The sequence below is a fragment of the Halichoerus grypus genome, chromosome 7, assembly GCF_964656455.1.
Source record: "Halichoerus grypus chromosome 7, mHalGry1.hap1.1, whole genome shotgun sequence".
Lineage (NCBI taxonomy): Eukaryota > Metazoa > Chordata > Mammalia > Carnivora > Phocidae > Halichoerus > Halichoerus grypus.
The window spans coordinates 103,459,466-103,478,990 of NC_135718.1; the positions used below are offsets into that span (position 1 = coordinate 103,459,466).

The window sequence follows — 19,525 nt, forward strand, 5'->3', positions numbered from 1 at the left end:
TTTTATAAATAAGTAAACTGAAGCTTAGAAAGTTAGAAGAACATGGTAGAAACTGAACCTCATATCCACATAACGATTCCAAATCCATTCATTGTTCTCTATACTACTCTCCAACCTAGGGGACAGCTGTTTACCCTATATCCTCCCCTCCTATGGATCCAAGAAGAGTTGTTGATTTTTCCATCTCTTCAACTTTTTACTTGTTAGGACACAGTGGCCATCCTCGTATGAGGAACTGGAAACTGGAAGTGAAATGTGTAGTTTTAAGTAAAAAAAATATAAATCATGAATTATCTCAATAGGTACAGAAAAATAATTTGACAAGATCCAACATCCATGCATAATAAAAACCATCAACAAATAGGAAGAGAATTGCTTTAACCTGACAAAGGGCATATATAAGAAACCTACAGCTAACAGCATATTTAATAGTGAAATACACACTAAGATCAGGAACAATATAAAACTACATCCTCACCACTTCTATCTGCCATTGTGGTGGAAATTCTAGCCAAGGCAAGTTGGCAAGAAAAAGAAATAAAAGGCATCCAGGTTGAAATTAAGTAAAACTCTTTATTCACAAGTGACATTAGTCTTGCATACAGAAAATCCTAAGGAATTCACTGAAAAAAATTACTAGAATAAACAAGTTCAGCAAGATCACAGGATATAAGAGCAATATATATACTCACAACAAACAATCCAAAAATGAAATTAAGAAAGCAATTCCAAATGTATAAAAATGCAAGCATCTTTTTAAGAGGTCTATCCTTCAAAAACAGAAAACACATAAAATTACTCTACTGTCATTATCTAGTATGGATGGACGTGTAGCTCTACTTTGAAACTCCCTAGCTACTTACCTTTCCAAAATAAAGTAATTTTCACTTATTTTGCAAAAAGTTTTTTTCCATTCTCAATAGCATGAAATAAATACTTAGGAATAAATTTAGCAAAAGAAGTGCAATACTTGTATGCTGAAAACTATAAAACACTGTTGAAGGAAATTTTGAAATAAATAGAAAGATACCCCATGCTCGTAGATTAGATATTAGACTTAATATCATTATGATGGCAGTACTCCCCAAATTGATCTATAGATTGAACACAACCACTATCAAAATCCCAGCTAACTTTTTTTCAAAATTGACCAGCTGATCCTAAAATTCTTTGGAAATGCAAAAGACCCAGAATAACCAAAACAATCTTAGAAAAAAGAAGGAAAAGCTGGAAGACTCACACTTCCTGATTTCAAAGTGCACTACAAAGCTACAGTAACCAAGACAGTGTGGTACTGACATCAATGAAATAGAACAGGGTCCAGAAATAAACATCTACGGCCAAATGATTTTTAAGAAAGGTGACAGAGGCAACATGGGAAAATAGTCTTTTTAATAAATGGTACTAGAACAAATGAATGACATGAATGAATGAATATGCAAAATGATGAGTTTGGATGCTTACCTCACCCCATACATAAAATCTCAAGATGGATTACAGACCTCAATTTAAAGCTAAAATTATAAGATCCTTAGAAAAACACAGGAGTAGCCCTTTGAGACCTCAGATTAAGCAATAAGATTTCTTAGACACAACACCAAAGGCGTAAGAAATAAAATAATTGATAAGCTAGACTTCATCAAAATTAAAAACTTTTACATTTTGAAAATAAATGAGTTCACCCTGGTATTTCCAATTCAAATTTAACATTACAGAGTTTCTACTTAGCTTACTTTATTTTGTAATTGCATATCTTGATGCATAACATTGTTACATGTTTTATACTCAGTTGTTACATGTTGTACTCAGTTATCTTGAGTACAACTTAAATTCCTTTGCTGCTCTTTTCCTAAGATATAGCTGACAACATACAGTCAAAATACTAGGATTTAAAGATACTAAAAATAACTCTTTGTGTGATTATGGCATGAACTTAATATAGTTAGGTTTATTTTCAATTTTTAAGGATTGCTTTTTCTTTTTGATCCAATTTTGTTTTGTAATTATATAAAATACTTACATGGTTCCAAACTATAAACAAGGAACATTCAAATAAGTTTTAACTTTCATTCCTGTCCCCTTTACCCAGTTCCTTCCTTCCCCCTAATTAGTAACCACTTTCATTAGTTTTTGGTTTATCCTTCCATTGTTTTTTGGAAACATAAAGGAAATACACACACAAACTCGTATTTCACCCATTCCTTCCGTAAAAGATAGCATACTATATATACACTGTCTACATGATGCTCTTTCAACAACGCATCTTAGAGATCAAGATCACTCCATGGCAGTACTAGATATCTTCCTCAAACCTTTTTATAGTCACATAGTAGTAATTCACTGTGCAGCTACACCATAAACAATCCCCCTTTGATATGCATTTGGATTTTTTTCAGTCTTGCTATTACAAATACTATTGCTATACTAATACTAATACTAATACTATAGATACCCTTGTACACGCTTCATTTATATTTTGCCAGTGAGTTTTGGGGGTAGAATGCTAGAAGTGGGATTGCTGGTCAAAGGATAAATCCCACATAATTTTGCTAGATATTGCTGATTTCTCCATAGAGATTGTACCATTTCCAATAATCTTTTAACTGTTTTTCCTTTCACTCTTGTCCACCTATAACTCATTCTCCCTCATATCTTATAAAACATAGATTAGGTAATATTACTCTCCTGCTTAAAACTTCAGCAGCTTCCCATTGCATTTAGAATAAAATCCAATCTCTTCACAGTATCTACAAAAACTTAGATGATATAGATCCTGCCTCTTTCTATCAGGATTAGGTTTGGCTATGAGCAAGAGACCCAAAATAGCAACAGCTTGTACAAGATAAAAGTTTACTTCTCTGGGGCGCCTGGGTGGCTCAGTCGGTTAAGCACCGACCCTTGATTTCGGCTCAGGTCATAATCTCAGGGTTGTGAGATCGAGCCCCGTGTCGGGCTCCACGTTGGAGGTGGAGACTGCTTAAGACTCTCTCTCTCCCCCCTCTCTGCCCCTACAACCCTCTCTCTCTTAAAAAAAAAAAAAAAGTTCTCTGACATGTAAGTCTAGAGGAAGACCACCCAAGGGTGGCAATGGGGTTCAGCTTTAAGAAGTCCTTGAGGCACAAACTCCTTTCAGACCATGCTCTACCAGCCCTATGACCTGACCTGCATCCCCGTGACCACAAAGAATGGCTAGAATTCCAGTCATTATATGTGTTCCAAAGAGAAAAGATGGAAGAAGAATAAGAAAAAGGCAAAGGGTACATGCCCACTGTTCTTTAAGGAAGATTCCTGGAAGCTCTACATGATCCTTCCATTTATAGGCCGTGAGTCAGAACTTAGTCATATGACTATACCTAGGTATAGTTTACACCTGAGAAAGGCCAGAAAAGGTCATCTTTATTCTGGACAGCCACATGCCCAGTCAAAAATTGGGAGACATAACCAATGGAATAAGTCTCTGCTGCACAATCTCTTCACTTTGATCTACTACTACTCCACCCTTACTCACTATGCTCCAGCCACACAGACTTCCTTCATTCCTCAAATAAGCCAAGTTCTTAGCTATCTCAAGGCCTGTGCTCTTGCCATTTTACCTGCCTAGCAAACCCCTCCACACACCTTCACATAGCTGGTTCCCTCTCACCACTCAGGACTCAGCTCAAATGTCACTTCCTCAGAGAGACCTTCTTTGACAACTGTATAAAAAGTCACCCCTTTCCATAATGTACTGCCTTATTTTCTTTATAACATTTATCTCAACTGAAATTATCTTTTACCTTCCTCCACTAGAATATAATTTCCACATGACAGGGATCTTTTTTGTCTTCATTGCTATACCCCTGTTGCCCAATACAATTCCAAGTATACTGTAGGAGCTTAATATTAGTTAAATGAATGACTGTTTGACTCCAAAGCCCATGCTTTTTCCACTATCTCTGCTATTCATGGTATATGTGAAATAATACCCCATGCCAGAAATTAACCTTTGTTTTTAGAATGACAGCCTATTAAAATTATTTCCTTTCAAACAAATTTTTAAAAACATCATTTATAAAGTAAAACAAAATCTTCCTGTGCTCAATAAATTAAAAGAAGAGATTTAGAGATTTAGATACAGCATCTTGGGCAAGTCTCCTAAGTTGCTTGATCTCATAGTTTGCATCTATAAAATGGAAGAGTTGGTTAAAATGCATTCACTTAATCTGCAGATATTTACTAAGCACTGTGCTAAAGCAAAATTAGGGACATGAAAGTTAAATAATTTCTGCCCTCAAAAGAAGCTCACAGTTGCCTTTGATTCCATATAATTGTTGGCTTGTAACATTTGTGCTAGAGAAAAAGCCTACGATTTCTCATTTCTGAGACATTAATTAAAGATCTGTCACCAAGACACTAATAAAAACACTGCTTCATTTTAAAAGTGAGTATTTAATTCAACATTGCAATAAGAATTGAACAGTATTAAAAACAGAAGCATATTAGTGGCTTAAAAAAGTGTATATTAATATAATCTCTAGTTTCCTTTGGAGGAGATTTTAATTGTCAACTCTCTACAGTGAAATGATACTAGGAAAATGTCTTTAGAAGACAGAAATTCTCTCTGGACCCAACTCTAAAATGCTTAAAAGGAATTGAAGGTTTTAAAGATCCAAATCAGAAATAATATTAGAGATACCTCATTTGAATCCTAAAAATTTAATGTAATAAACATTACATATTTTTTAGAAAGATGGTCCAAGAAAATAACAACTCAGCATTTTCTAGAATCTGGCATCCCAGATCATCATGACTATTATCGAGCACCTGGCTGTGATTCATTTACTACCACCTTCTTTGTTCTTCTAGATCCTTCTTGAATTCCATCTGGGCAATTCCAAAGGCACTGAGAGGAAAACAGATGCAGAGATAGATGCATATTTCTCCTGCAGGCCCTCTCAGCATAGCAATTAGGCAAATAATCAGTGAGAAAAAAGTATATAATCCATCATGTATCGTCCCCACAAGACTTCAATCAATTTGAAAAATTGCCAGTTCTGTCAAATATGCCAAGACTCCAATAAGGTATTTATGACACAGAATCTGAAAAAACAAAAAAAACCAGACATTTAAAATTAGAATTCTGATAACAAAGCAGTTTAATATTTGATAAATATTCCAGGCTTATTTTAAATTCCATATCTGCAAGCTAAGATGAACCCAAACCACTGCTGCTCTAAGTCAAATAAATTTTATTCTATTCAATGAAGACTACTAACTTTAATAAGTATACAACTATTAGTCAATGGTGCGTAGAAATAACTAAAGTTCTTATTTATCTTGATTTCCATGGATGGGCTATCTGCATAAGGAGTAAGGAGAGCAACAGGTATCCCTGAACCCCCTGGATTTATATGCAAATTGAGTATCTACATTTTCTAGAAAGATGTTCCATAGCTTCCTTCTTCTCAAAGGGATATATGATTCCAAAAGTATCTTGTAGAAACTAAGCAGATGGCAGAAACCTGGTTAATACACTAATTTCAAACTTTTGAGAGGCAGTACACTGTTGCAATTAAAAGCATAAGCTTTTGAGTCGGATGACTGGTTTCAAATTCAAACTCCACTTATTAGCTATGTGATCTCAGGGAACCTACTTATCCCCTGTGCTAGTTTCGTCTTTACAAGCTATGTCAACAGATTGTTGTGAAAAACTAAATAAGACAGTATACATAAAATGCTTAATAATGCCTGGCACTGCTAGTGCTTAATAAATGTTCACTATCAAAAAAAATTTAAAAATGTTAGCTATCATCATGGCATTATGTGAAGGTAGGAGCCAGTTACTGTCTTACATCATTAAGCGAGGCTCTTAGTGGGGTGCCTGGGTACCTCAGTAGGGTAGGCGTCTGACTTGATTTTGGCTCAAGTCATGATCTCAGGGTCATGGGATCAAGCCCGGTGTTGAGCCCTGTATCAGGCTCCACTCAGCATGGAGTCTGCTTATCCCTCTCCCTCTGCTCTCCCCTCCCACTTGCTTGTTCTATCTCTAAAATAAATAAATAAAATCTTAAAAAGAAAAAGAGGCTCTTACATGTATAATAGACCAGATAAAATCAATTTGTTAAAGAACCACCTTTATATTCATAAGAACACATTATACATAACAGTTTTTAAATGTAGTTTACTAATGGAATGTGGGTATATGAAAATAAAAATCTTAAAATATACAAGGACTTCATGAACACTGAATTCTGAGGTGCTAAAATGGAATTTTTTTCCTTTATAATATCAAAGTAACAAGGTATAGTATAATCTTTCAAATGTTTTACTGCAAACCAAAGAAATAAATTTAACATCATGACCCAGTACAAGTAAATGTATACCCTTACCACATGTGATACACTCATTTATATATTTTCTATTATATTTCTCTCTTGTTTTTTTAAAGCTGGTCTCTTCCCATCAAAATTATTTTCCAACTTACTATTGCATTATGACCTTCAGTTTGAAAAACATTAATACAGTATTTATAGAGTATGAGCTTTTTGGAACCTAAGAGATAAACATTCAAATACTGACTCCTCCTCTGACTAAGCTATCTTGCAGGTATCACTTTCACCTATCTTATTTTAAAAATAAAATGTGGATAAAAACACCTATTTTAAAAATAGGTGTTATTTCTAAAAATAAACTCAATAAATTAAAAATAAAATTTTATTATTTTAAAAATAAATGTTTCCTTATTTTAAAACTAAAATGTGGATAAAAACACCTACTACAGGGTTGCTCTAAAGATTAAAATTAAGGTGTATTAAACTCCTAGCACAGTGACAAGACCAATATTCACTGTTTACTGTGGCTATATTTTAATACATTTTAAATATATTAATATATTTTATTATATTTAGGTGCCTACTCTCAGTTTATTTCTGATACTTCCTCTAGCAAGTACTTCATAGAGAGTAAAACAATGCCAATTATCTCTTTCCCAGTAGGGAGAGAAAAGCCTAAAATATAAAAATGACACCTTAGTTATGTATTTCTGGCTATAATTTTCTGATCTAACACACAAAATCCTCTGTTGCTCCAATAATCATTTCAAAGTTTGACAAAACAATTTTTAAAGTTTCAAAGTTACTACAGAATAATTCCTATTATTACCAAAGTCTATAGCACACAGCATACAGTGTCCTCCCATTATAAAGCTATATCTAGAGGCTGAAGACTTTTTAGTAAATCATTTATAAAGCATAAAATAAAATATCTCTACTGTCTTGAATTAGCATTCAAATGTGTTTCTTCAATGTAGAAAATCCAATTACCATACATTTTGAAAGCTATGTAACAATAAGGAAAAATTACTTAACTAGATTTGTTCAGACTAACCTTTATTTTTCCATCAGTATGTGCTGAAGCTACAGACGTGGAAACACGGACCAATCTTGTGGCTGATAAGTGAATTTTGAAATGCCTATGGAAATGTGAATAAAGGCAGTCCATAAATAAGTCAACTTCCTCCTGAGTAACTTCCCCAGGTGTTTTGTGGACACTGTCCCACAACGCTTTGGCATCCTCTGGATGTATGGCATAAGAAATGTCCAGACTTTGAGGGCTACAGGGTACAGACCAAAGAAATTCGGTAGCAGCCATATACTGGTCCATTTTGCATGCAGTCCACATAGCAGCCATCCAGGAAAGATTAAATGCATTGATTGCTAAGGGACTGAAATAACAATCAAAAGTTTTCTGAAACCAGGTTCCTACTATGGCTGTATTCGTCTCTGCTCCATTTGCAAGGAATAAGGGTACACAGGTGAAATCTTCTGAAACAGTCTCCAGAAGACTGTCTCCAAATATACAGCAGAACCAACCAGTCCACAACACTTTATGTTCTCTGTTCTCAGATGGCAATTGAGATTTTGACAGAATCTACAAAGAAAAAAAAGGTTAAGTTCAAAAGTACATTTACTCCTAAATTACATCTTCTCAAAATTAGTACATTTAAAAATAAGAAGATATGTTGTACTACTTGCCAAAAAACACAAAGGGAATAATCTCCCTAATCACTATTAGGATATATCAAGTTAATTGACCTACCTCTTAATACTCTTATTAGGATATGGTATATGGCAAGATCTTGGTGCAGCCAAAATGCAAAATAAGGAATGCCGATATGGTGTAATCAAGTACACTATCCTAAGGGAAAAAATCTCAAAATCTCAACTTCAGAAGGGACTGTAAAAAGTCACCAAATCCAAAGTGCTTGAATTTTTCCTAAGGCAGCTCTATCAACTTAAAAACGTTCTCTCATATGTTAGGCCCACAGTTTCCACCCGCAGGTCCTGTTTTCTTCCTTATGTGCATGTAGAACAAATCAAATCTAATTTCTCTTCTACAGGAAAAGCCCTTCAAATATTTGAAGACCCCTATCATATGTAATGTCAAGTTCAACATCTCCGTTTCTTCAACCATTCCTCCTATGCCATACACATTATCCTGGTCACTCTGAAATTCTTCTGCAGGGGAGTCATTCATAAGTGAATATAATTACTTCAAAAAGATCTGATTAAAGGACTGTAACCGGGGTGCCTGGGTGGCTCAGTCGTTAAGCATCTGCCTTCGGCTCAGGTCATGATCCCATGGTCCTGGGATCGAGCCCCACATCGGGCTCCCTGCTCAGCGGGAAGCCTGCTTCTCCCTCTTCCACTCCCCCTGCTTGTGTTCCTGCTCTCGCTATCTCTCTCTCTCTGTCAAATAAATAAATAAAATCTTTAAAAATAAATAAATAAAAAATAAAGGACTGTGACCATCTTTAACCTAGATTATACAACGATTAATATAATCTTAGATTGCAGTAGTTTTCTAATTTTTAGTTGACAGCTTTACATAAATTATCCCTATTCGTTTTTGCTATTAATAGGTAAATCTCTGGGCACCTGGGTGGCTCAGTCAGTTAAGCAGCCAACTCTTGATTTGGGCTCAGGTCATGATCTCAGGTCCTGAGAATGAGCCCCACGTCAGGCTCCATGCTTAGCAGGGAGTCTGCTTGAGATTCCCTCCCTCTCCCTCTCCCCCTCCCCCTGCTTATGTGCTCTCTAAAGTAAATAAATAAATCTTTAAAAAAAAGAAAAGGTAAACCTCCCCTAATATACAGAGGCAGTATATTTATTCCTATTAAAATTTTAATCTCTTTCAATTTGACCCATTGCGCCAATCCATTCAGATTTTTCAGAATCTTATGTTTTCCAGCAGACTGACTAACATCTCAAACTTCAAATCTATAAAGTACATGACAAACATACCTTCCAGATATTCATAGTTTTAAAGTTTGACCAGGATAAAGTGAAGATCACAGCCCAGTATCATATCTCTTTAGAGATAATCATTTTAACAGTTACTTTTTGCATATTTCTCCTCCTTGTTCAAGAGATTGTAAGAGACTCAAAAGCTTTTAAGCCCAGATAGGTCTATCACACTTTCATAACCTAAAAGTTCTGTAACTCTTGGATTTAACTTGGACACTATTAGGACAATCTACTAAGAGTTCAAGAAGTCATTTCTATTCCTCACAAGAACGTTTGCCTGTTGACATGCAAATCACATCCCTTCTCTGGGCATCAACTGCTTCATTTGACAAAGACTGCTGTCTACCCAGTACCTATTTTTCCTTCCACGATAAAACTGCTTTTAATGAGGTGGCAAAGTACCCACTAAAACAGAAAAATTTCCTAGTCTGCCTTCCGACTGGGATGTAAAGAGAAGTTGTTGGGTCTTAGCAGTCTCATTAAAGATTCATTTGGTTCACCTTCCTACTTCCTGCCTGGAACTTGCAGAGAATATTTAGAGCTTCAGGAGCCACCTTAGACTTAAGATGCAACCTTAAGGATAGAAACCATGCACCAAGGATGAGAGAGAAGATGGAAGAAGAAGATGGAGAAGATGGAAGGAGCCTAGATTATTAATTCATAAAGCATATACCAGCCTTAAATACCTTACCTCCAAACACTTTTTGGTAAGACAAATAAGCCTCTATCTATTAAACCTCAAGACAGACATTTAATTCACGGTTATTTGGTCTTTCTGTTTTATGCAGCTAAACCTAATCCTAGGAATCTTGAAGATCCTTGCCAATATCATGATCTATACCAGGGGTTAGCAAATTCTTTCTGTAAAAGTCAGACAGTAAATATTTTAGGCTTTGCAAGCCACATGGTCTCTGTAGCAAATACTCAAACATGCTGTTATAGCACAAAAGCAGCCATAGACAATATGTAAACAAATGAAAGGAGCACTGCTCCAGTAAAACCTGATTTCCAAAAACAGCAACAAAAACAAGCAGCAGGTCAGATTTGGCCCGCAGGCCATAGTTGGCGTATTTCAGAATTTATAATGACTAAGATGAGTTCACTCAGAAGAAACAGAAGTAGCAGGCATGAATAATAAATCCAGTTTCTTAATCCAAAAATAGTCATATTACTTTTAAATACTACACATAGGAAGGAATGTTACATTTCTAAGAGTAACCTGGCATGATATATCACAATATATGATGATAGATTATATATGTGTGTGTGTATATATATGTGTTTGGTTTTTTTTTTGCTAAAATTCCACTTCTAGGAATTTAGTCCATAGAATTAGACAGATATACTTACAAAAATGTAATATTCTTGGGTTTCTTCTGTTTTTTTTAAAGATTTTATTTATTCATTTGAGACACAGAGATACAGAGAGAGAGAGAGACAGAGCATGAGCAGGGAGAGAGGCAGAGGGAGAGCGAGAAGCAGGTTCCCCACTGAGCCAGGAGCCCGATGTGGGGCGCAATCCCAGGACCCTGGGATCATGACCCGAGCCGAAGGCAGACGCTTAACCATCTGAGCCACCCAGGAGCCCCCAAAAATGTAATATTCTTAAGGACATGAGTAATTATCTACAACACTATTATTAATTTTTTAAAAAAGTCCATATGCAAAAGTATGGGCAATAAAATCCCAATTTTAGTAGATCCAGATAGCCAGACAGATGTATCTATGTTCATGAGAGATATTGATCTATAGTTTTAATAATCTTTGTCTAGTTTTAGTATTGGGTAATGCTAGCCTCACAGAATGTATAAGGAAGTATTCCCTCTGGTTCTATACTCTGAAGAGACTGCAGAAAACTGAAATAATTTCTTCCTTAAATGTTTGGCAGAATTCACCAGTGAACCCATCTGGGCCTGATGCTTTCTATTTTGGAAAGTACTGACTCAATTTCTTTAATAAATAGAGGTTTACTCAGATTGTCTATTGCCAAATAGATGTAGACCAAAATGTTAAACTGTAGTTTTCAATTTTCTTTGTATTTTTAAGTATTTTCTAAGTTTTCTAAAGTAAACATGACTATAATGTAACTGGAAAAAAAAACTTTTTAAGTTAGCCATATCTAATTACTATAATTTGGTCAAACAAGACATAAAATAGGTTATAAATCACAAGGTTAAAATTTTTTTTTAAATGGTAAGAAAATACCACAATTTTTTTTCTTTTTTTTTTTTCTTTTTTTAAAATTTTATTATGTTATGTTAGTCACCATACAATACATCATTAGTTTTTGATGTGGTGATCCACGATCCATTGTTTTCATATAACACCCAGTGCTCCATGCAGTATATGCGCTCCTTAATACCCATCACCGGGCTAACCAATCCCCCCTCCCCCCTCCCCTCTAAAACCCTGTTTGTTTCTCAGAGTCCATAGTCTCTCATGGTTCATCTCTCCCTCCAATTCCACCCCTCTCATTTTTCCCTTCCTTCTCATAGTGTCCTCCATGCTATTCCTTATGTTCCACAAATAAGTGAAACCATACGATAATTGACTTTCTCTGCTTGACTTATTTCACTTAGCATAATCTCCTCCAGTCCCATCCATGTTGATGTAAAAGCTGGGTATTCATCCTTTCTGATGGCTGAGTAATATTCCATTGTATATATGGACCACATCTTCTTTATCCATTCGTCTGTTGAAGGGCATCTTGGCTCTTTCCACAGTTTGGCTATTGCAGGCGTTGCTGCTATGAACATTGGGGTGCATATGGCCCTTCTTTTCACTACATCTGTGTCTTTGGGGTAAATACCCAGAAGTGCAATTGCTGAAAATACCACAATTTTTAAACCAAGACAGTGCCAATTCTTTTCCCCCAGGAAGCAAGGATTGCTTATATAACATACCTGAACAAGAAACGCTTCAGAGTCTCTTTGTGTTCCTTTCATTCCTAGGAGAGTGGAGAAAGTCACTTTGATGTTGAAGTCTTCTCCCACTTCCACAGCAAGCCCTTTTTGCTTTTCAGCAGCAATAAATGCACTCAGAAGTCTAGAATACTCTTTGAGATTAGTATAGGAGAATTTATATAGGGGAGTTAGACTATATAAAGTCCATTGTTTATGCAGAAGGAATGCAACTTTTTGAGGATCATTATCTTCCTACAGGAAAAAAAAGTCAAGACAAGTTTAAATTCTCATTTACTAATATTTCCTAATTCTTAATCATAATATTTTAAATACTTAATACAAATCTATTACTGGGTACCTGATCTTTACACTCCAGCCAAAATAGAGTTTGCAGGACTCTGAAGATCCCTGAACAAGTCTTTTCATTTGCTGTACCTTCACTCTGGAATACTCTTCCCATATGTGTTCACATGGCATGTTCCTTTCCTTCACTCAGGTCTGTCCAAATGTCACTCAAGAGGCTACTCTATCTAATTTTGTCTCACTCCAATTTTGTCACTTTATATCTCTTTAACGTGCCTTTTTTTTTCAAAGCATTTATTACTATATGACATTATACGTTTGTCTGATTTTTATTGTCTGTCTTCCTTACTAGAGTGTAAGTATGACAAGAACAGGGATTTTGTCTATTAGGTGCTATATCTCTAGCATCTAGAACGGCTGTTCAATAAATATTTATTGGATGAACATTTATGTTTGACTTTTAGAAATTTAAAATTATAGATTTAGAAAACAGTAACTACTCCTGGAGCGTTTAATTTGATTAGTTTTAATTATGTAATTTTCTTAAACATTTGGTGGTAAATCCACTACTATGACACAATGTCAAATTCAGTAGATTAAATAAAAAGATACTTGGGAGCATTTCTGCCATGTTCTGTTAGAACCACAGGTACCATCAAAAACAAAAACACTTCCTTCATATTGGCCCTATGACATTACTGAGGGTCTTCACATACGTCCCCATACAGGTTCCTACTTTCCTGCTGAATTGAATTTTTCTATAAAATCCACAGTTTTTGACATAGTCTTACAGCTCCAACTATCTTTTGGAACTTTGATTACAGTTGTCTACTTGATAAAACTATTTCTTCTGACTAGAGTGTTCATGGAAACTTTTATAAAACTTACATAAAAAGTTATAAACTTTTTTCTTGTTATGATCAAAAGGTACGGGAAAATTATTTGTTTCACAGAGATAAGGAAATGAATTGGACATTCCAATCTTTATATACAATTTCTGTTTTATGGTTAGGAACCATCACTTTCATTACCAGCACTAGTAATTTAAGAAACTTTTCAGAAAGAAGCAAAAATTTTCCCATATCTCAAGAGATATGAGGCACACAACATGGACAAGAAAACAAGACTATAGGGAGGATGTGGGTGACTGATCAGCCAGAATCCTTGCTATGTTTCTCAAGACCACACATCAAACCCACACTGACTAGGGTTTTATTTCATGGTCCAGTGAAATCACAAATTACTAATGTTACCTTCAGAGTTGTTTATGAATAATCAAAACAGAGAATGTTGCCAGCAGACAAACTGGTGACAATATAAACATCAAAATAATTTAGTAATGATTTAGAAAAATTTGAAAAACAAAAACTCATTAATAAATAAATAAATAAATAGAGAGAGAGAGAGAGAGAGAGAGATAGATAGAGGAGAAATGAGAAGGGTTTATAATAGAATGCCAAAGGCTGATTGGTAAATATGGAGCAAATGGAGTTGGAAAATCATTATATTATGACCATCATGATATAGAATCAGACAAATATAATCGATGGATGTTAAGTGTAAGGGGAAATTTTGATGAGGAACAGAATATTGACATTATCCTAAAGTGTTTCCCAAACTGTTTATTAGATGCAGAGAGGAATAAAACAGTAACCACTAGGCAACACCTTGACAGGATGATCAAAACTGACATCACCTCCGTGCTACCAGATGTTATTCCCCAAAAAGGAATGTGTTCCAGCCAATACATAACTTCAATCTAACCATGAGGAAACATCAGACAGATACAAAACAAAGAATATTCTATTTAAAAAGGAAACGGGAGGGGCGCCTGGATGGCTCAGTCTTTGAGCGTCTGCCTTTGGCTCGGGTCATGATCCCAGGGTCCTGGGATCGAGCCCCGCATCGGGCTCCCTGCTCGGCGTGAAGCCTGCTTCTCCCTCTCCCACTCCCCCCTGCTTCTGTTCCCTCTCTCACTGTCTCTCTCCCTGTCAAATAATAAATAAATAAAAATCTTTTTAAAAAATAAAATAAAAAAGGAAAGGGGAGGAAATTACATTCTTCAAAACATCAATGTCATAAAAAACAAAGAAATACTGTGGAAATGCTCCAGATTAAAGGAAGTTAAAAGACATAACAGAGGTGGTACTGATAGTGTGAATAATTGTTTGTTTTTGCTATTTCTCATTTATTTTATTATCTGGGAGATTAAGAAGACACTAAAAATATTAAAAAGTAACAAAAGTCAAAATGTTTTGCTCACAGATTTTCTCAAGTATTGAGTAACACGAAGGAACACAAAAGGCATACCTGTAATTGTGAACACTGAGGAATTTTCCTTCGAGGTGGAGTTGGGATAAATGAAGTCAGCTTCCTGACTGATTCTAATCGTTTCTGCAAAGGGGTGGCACCTATAAAGTAATCTTTAAGCCTTGAGGATGCACTGTGCCTAGGAGTCGATTCTGATGTATCATAAGAATCCATGGTCTACATAAAAAGAAATAAAACCAGAATTCTGAACACTAAAAAGTTAATTCATGCTCATAGTTTCACTGATCCTTCTTCTCCTTGCTATAAAGGAATTCTTTCTTTCCCTTCCTCTCCCTGCTCCTCCCCTCACCCCCAGATTTGAGTTTTTAACCAAGTCCTGTATTTCTCATTGGCTATAGGCTATTTTTATGAATATCTTACCAATACCTCAAACTCAGAATGTTCAAAACTAAATTCAACTCCTTCCCATCCTCCTCCAAAAGTTAGCTGGTCCATTTTCAAATTCCGGTCAATTTTCTATGTTAAATTCATTTAAAGTGGGAGAAAAGTATTCTCCCACTTTCATTCTTGAACATGTAGTCATTAAGCACATTCTTTTAAGTTTTTCCTTCAACAGTCTCTGTCATCCATTCCCAAAGCTACTTCTTCTAGGTTCTTATTACAGTATCTAAGGGTAATCCATTCTTCAGCAGTGACACTTTATTAGTCGCCTGTGCAAAAAAACTTTACAGTGATGAGAAAAATTCTACTTTTCTGCTATTTAAGATCTTTCATAATTCAGCTTGCTCTTATCCTACTTCTCCTAGGCATAAACATATTCTTGTCTTCATGTTTTTGCCTATCAATCATGTTCCTTATCCACCTCCTTTAGGACCATGTTTGAATCTGATCTCTTTTCAAGTAGAAGGGTTTTGTTAATCTTTTTTCCCCAGAATATCTATGTTATACACTTCTGTCTGTATCAATAGCTCATTCCTGGAAGCAATGTGTATGGGGGCATGGCTGTGTGTGCACAGAATGAGATCTCAGGGGTAAGTATTTTTTAAAAGCCCAAAAATCCTCTCGATGAGTCTAACAAAATCTCTCAATATGTTTCATAAAATGTTTGGAGATTAATAATATACCAGCCCGCATAGCTCTCCTTGATCATCTAGTTTGTACCACTCATTTTAGCCCATATTCATATAGTTCCTTGTACAATTTTTTTTGGTGTGCATTTTTTCTCTTCCCAACAAGACTAAAATACTTTGAAATCATGCTTTATATTTCTCTTGTATAATTATCCTAATATAATGCTGAGTGTTTTTTAATTGTTAGCAAGTATTGCAGGGTTTTTTATTTGTTAGTTTTTGTAGTTTCAAGTTTTTCCTTAAATTCCAGTTAGTTAACATACAGTGTAATATTAGTTTCAGGAGTAGAATTTAGAGATTCATCACTTATATACAACTCCCAGTTGCTCATCACAACAAGTACCCTCCTTAATACCCATCACCCATTTAACCCATCCCCCCCTCCGCCCACCTCCCTTAACAAGTATCAGTTTAAATCAACAGAAGAGGGGCGCCTGAATGGCTCAGTCGTTTAGCGTCTGCCTTCGGCTCAGGTCATGGTCCCAGGGTCCTAGGATCGAGCCCCACATCGGGCTCCCTGCTCAGTGGGAAGCCTGCTTCTCCTTCTCCCACTCCCCTTGCTTGTGTTCCCTCTCTCGCTGTGTCTCTCTCTGTCAAATAAATAAATGAAATCTTTAAAAAAAAAAAAAAAACAGAAGAATTTCATAGAACTCTGAAATTATAACTTTCATTGAAAGGAATTATGATTTAAAAGTTATAATAATTACTCCCACGTATTGGCACAGTTACCCTTTGGTAACAGTTTTTCACAAATGAAAACTTGTAGGGGCGCCTGGGTGGCTCAGTCGGTTAAGAGTCTGCCTTCGGCTCAGGTCATGATCCCGGAGTGCCCGGATACAGCCCCACATAGGATAGAGCCCCACATCAGGCTCCCTGCTTCTCCCTCTCCCCCTCCCTCCCGCTTGTGTTTGCGTGCGTGCGTGCTCTCTCTCTCAAATAGAACCTTCTAAAAAAATGAAAACTTGTATTTATTACTATTTTTAAATTTTATTATGTCAAAGTAGGACACCCTCTGTATCTTGCACAAAACTTCACAGGTTAAATATGCATTTCTCAATGCTCAGATAATGCCCAGGCAAGATCATACACCACACAATTTAAATAACAGCTACTTTAAAGCATTCTACTTTTAAATGCATACTGAATTATCTCTTTAAAAGGGCACCTAGTTATCTCAGTCAGTTAAGAGTCTGACTCTTGATTTCGGCTCAGGTCATGATCTCAGGGTCGTGAGATTGAGCCCCGTGCACTGGGCATGGAGCCTGCTTGAGATTCTCTCTCCCTCTGCCCCTACATCCACCCTTCAGTGGCATGGTCTTTAAAAAAAAAAAAAATGGGCGCCTGGGTGGCTCAGATGGTTAAGCGTCTGCCTTCGGCTCAGGTCATGATCCCAGGGTCCTGGGATCAAGTCCCACATTGGGCTCCCTCCTTGGCAGGGAGCCTGCTTCTTCCTCTCCCGCTCTCCCTGCTAGTGCTTTCTCTCTCTGTCAAATAAATAAATAAAAAATCTTAAAAAAAAAAAAAAAAAGCAAAAAATAGCGGGGAGGGATTTTAATCAGTCCCATCTACACAGAATGTTTCTTTCAAATTTTTATTTGGATTAATTGCTAACATTTATTGAGTATTCATCAGGTGCCAGGTACTTGTCCAAGCCCCTAACAAATATTGTCTCATTTAATCCTCAACCCCCATGAGGTGGTTTATTATATTCCCAGTTGACAGATGAAAAGACAAAGAAGTTCAGTAATCTGCCAAAGTCATACAGGTAAAGAAGGCAAGAACCAGGATTTGAACCCAGACAGTATAATGCCAGAGTGGGTGCTCTTATCTCTTTTTTCACATTGCCTTTCAATAGAGATCAATTTCAAGGCAAAAGAAGCCCTGCTGAATTTGACTCCTTAAAAGAGAAATGCTATGAATTCCAAAAAATGATTTAAAAATCTGTGTAGATGAGAAAAGGACTATTAGCACGGAGACAGTTGGTTTTGAGAAAACCTTTCTCCTCAGTATTTAATATTATGGTAATGTGAAATATCCCAAACCACGCATGAAAGATTAGAAAATGACTCACATCTATTTTATTCTCTCACTCCGCACTCAATAAAGGGCAATTTTGCCCTGCCCAATAAGTAAGAGGTTAAAGATATATCTTGACTCATTATTTTAGTGTCCCATTCTTAACCCCTTTCCCCAGTCCATAAGGAGTGATCCATAGACGCCACTTCTATCTTGTCATTACCTTGCTGGAGATCCCCTAACAATTCCCACCCATCTTTCAGATGAAGTCTGAACTTCTCTGAGTTTCATGGCACTACATGATCTGATCTTATTTGATATTATCCAGGTTCATTTTCTACTTCAGGAGTTCTCGGCCCAAGATCTATGGACAAATGGCCTTTCCAAAATCCAACAACCCTCTAAGGTTGTATGCAAAATGCTGTATGCATGTGTATTTGGTGGTGGAGGGGGAGGAAGAAAGGTCCAGTAGACGATTTTTGAAAAGATTATGAACCACTGCCCTAGACTGATCATCACCCTACTACTCCCCTTCGTGCCTGTCATGTTTGCCTCTGCTCCCTGACTTTTTTATTCAGCCTTCAGCCAACTAAGGATGCTTCTCTCCTCCCACTGGCCTGACCAAATGCAACCCATCCTGGAGGTTTCACGTCCTCAGAAGCCGCCCGGTATCCACAGAGTATCACCAGCTCTTCTTGCACTTGCAGTTCATAACACACAGTTACAACTTAGTTGTTTTTCTTGTGGTAAATCCATGAAGGAACGGACCCTGACTTTTTACACCGCTACCAATACCTAAATCCCGCTACCAATGCTTGGCCGAGTGCCAAGCACGTAGCGTGCAGCCATCTAAACACAAAAGTGTTGTAGAGATAACGAGTACACAGCAGGGCAAAACATAAAGTTGACGGCCAGTCCTGGACAAAGATAAAGCTTCTTACCAATAAAATACCGTGATGACGCTGTCACCCATTCCGGCTTCAAGAGTCATTCTTCAATTCTGGTTCCAAAAGTAGGTAGAGACTAAAATCCCCTGAAGTTTAAAAAAAAAAAAAAAAAAAGCCGCCAAAACGGCAGGTAAGAGAGAGTTTGGAGGAATCCTTGGCCCCTCCAAATTCCCTCTCGCTCCGCAATAACTGGGTTCACCAGGGACACAAACTCGCTTCCTCAGATGTCCGGAGACTTCACCCCAGGAGGGGCATTTCCGCTGACCCAGCCACCAGCTCTGCGACCCTCGCTTCTGCGGAGTCGGCCTCTGCCGGAGGAGGGGAAGGGCAAGGGACAATGGGTCCCAACTCTCCCCTCTCCACCTGAGCCCTTCAGAGGCCCAGCTAACTCAGAAATCGCGCCTTTGAGAAGCTGCAACCCAGCGCTCAGCCGCCGCCTCAGTTTAAAATAGTTTCCCGTCTCGCTCTGCGGCGGAACGCCGGAAGCCTCCCTGGTGCCGATCACACGTTAATGAAGCAACTACGGTCGCCATTTTAACTGAGGTCGAACTACCTAACCATAATCGTCAACTTGGCTAACCGCGCGGTGATAGTCTTCAGCGCTTTTCTGCCTGCGCGAAGCGTTCCTTCAAATTTCCGCCCATAACAAGCATGGCGGCAGCACCTCTGCT

The 19,525-nt window shown here is 37.0% G+C and overlaps 1 protein-coding gene across 2 annotated transcripts; it reads right to left on the reverse strand.

Moving 5' to 3' along the window:
• Positions 1-1,375: 1,375 nt before the first annotated feature.
• On the reverse strand, positions 1,376-19,456 carry CENPL (centromere protein L). 2 transcript variants are annotated; one of them, XM_078077980.1, is made up of 6 exons: positions 19,067-19,456; positions 18,849-18,940; positions 14,801-14,977; positions 12,188-12,439; positions 7,366-7,908; positions 1,376-5,079 (listed from the first exon to the last, which is right to left on the reverse strand). In XM_078077980.1, exons 3-6 carry the CDS (start codon positions 14,972-14,974, stop codon positions 5,008-5,010), a joined length of 1,041 nt encoding a protein of 346 aa, XP_077934106.1. In that variant the 5' UTR covers positions 14,975-14,977; positions 18,849-18,940; positions 19,067-19,456; the 3' UTR covers positions 1,376-5,007. The 2 variants fall into 2 exon arrangements, with proteins under 2 accessions (XP_077934106.1, XP_035933504.1); XM_036077611.2 differs by having other exon boundaries at positions 18,849-19,456.
• Between the last annotated feature and the right edge of the window lie 69 nt (positions 19,457-19,525).

Bases quoted from the DNA above. Each gene is read 5' to 3' on its own strand.
- CENPL (XM_078077980.1), bottom strand. From the start codon at position 14,974: ATGGATTCTTATGATACATCAGAATCGACTCCTAGGCACAGTGCATCC. The intron at 7,909-12,187 runs GTATGTTATATA...TTTTCTTTGTAG, and splicing joins CTGAAGCGTTTCTTGTTCAG to ATTCTGTCAAAATCTCAATT. The intron at 5,080-7,365 runs GTTAGTCTGAAC...TTGTTTTTTCAG, and splicing joins ATACTGATGGAAAAATAAAG to ATTCTGTGTCATAAATACCT.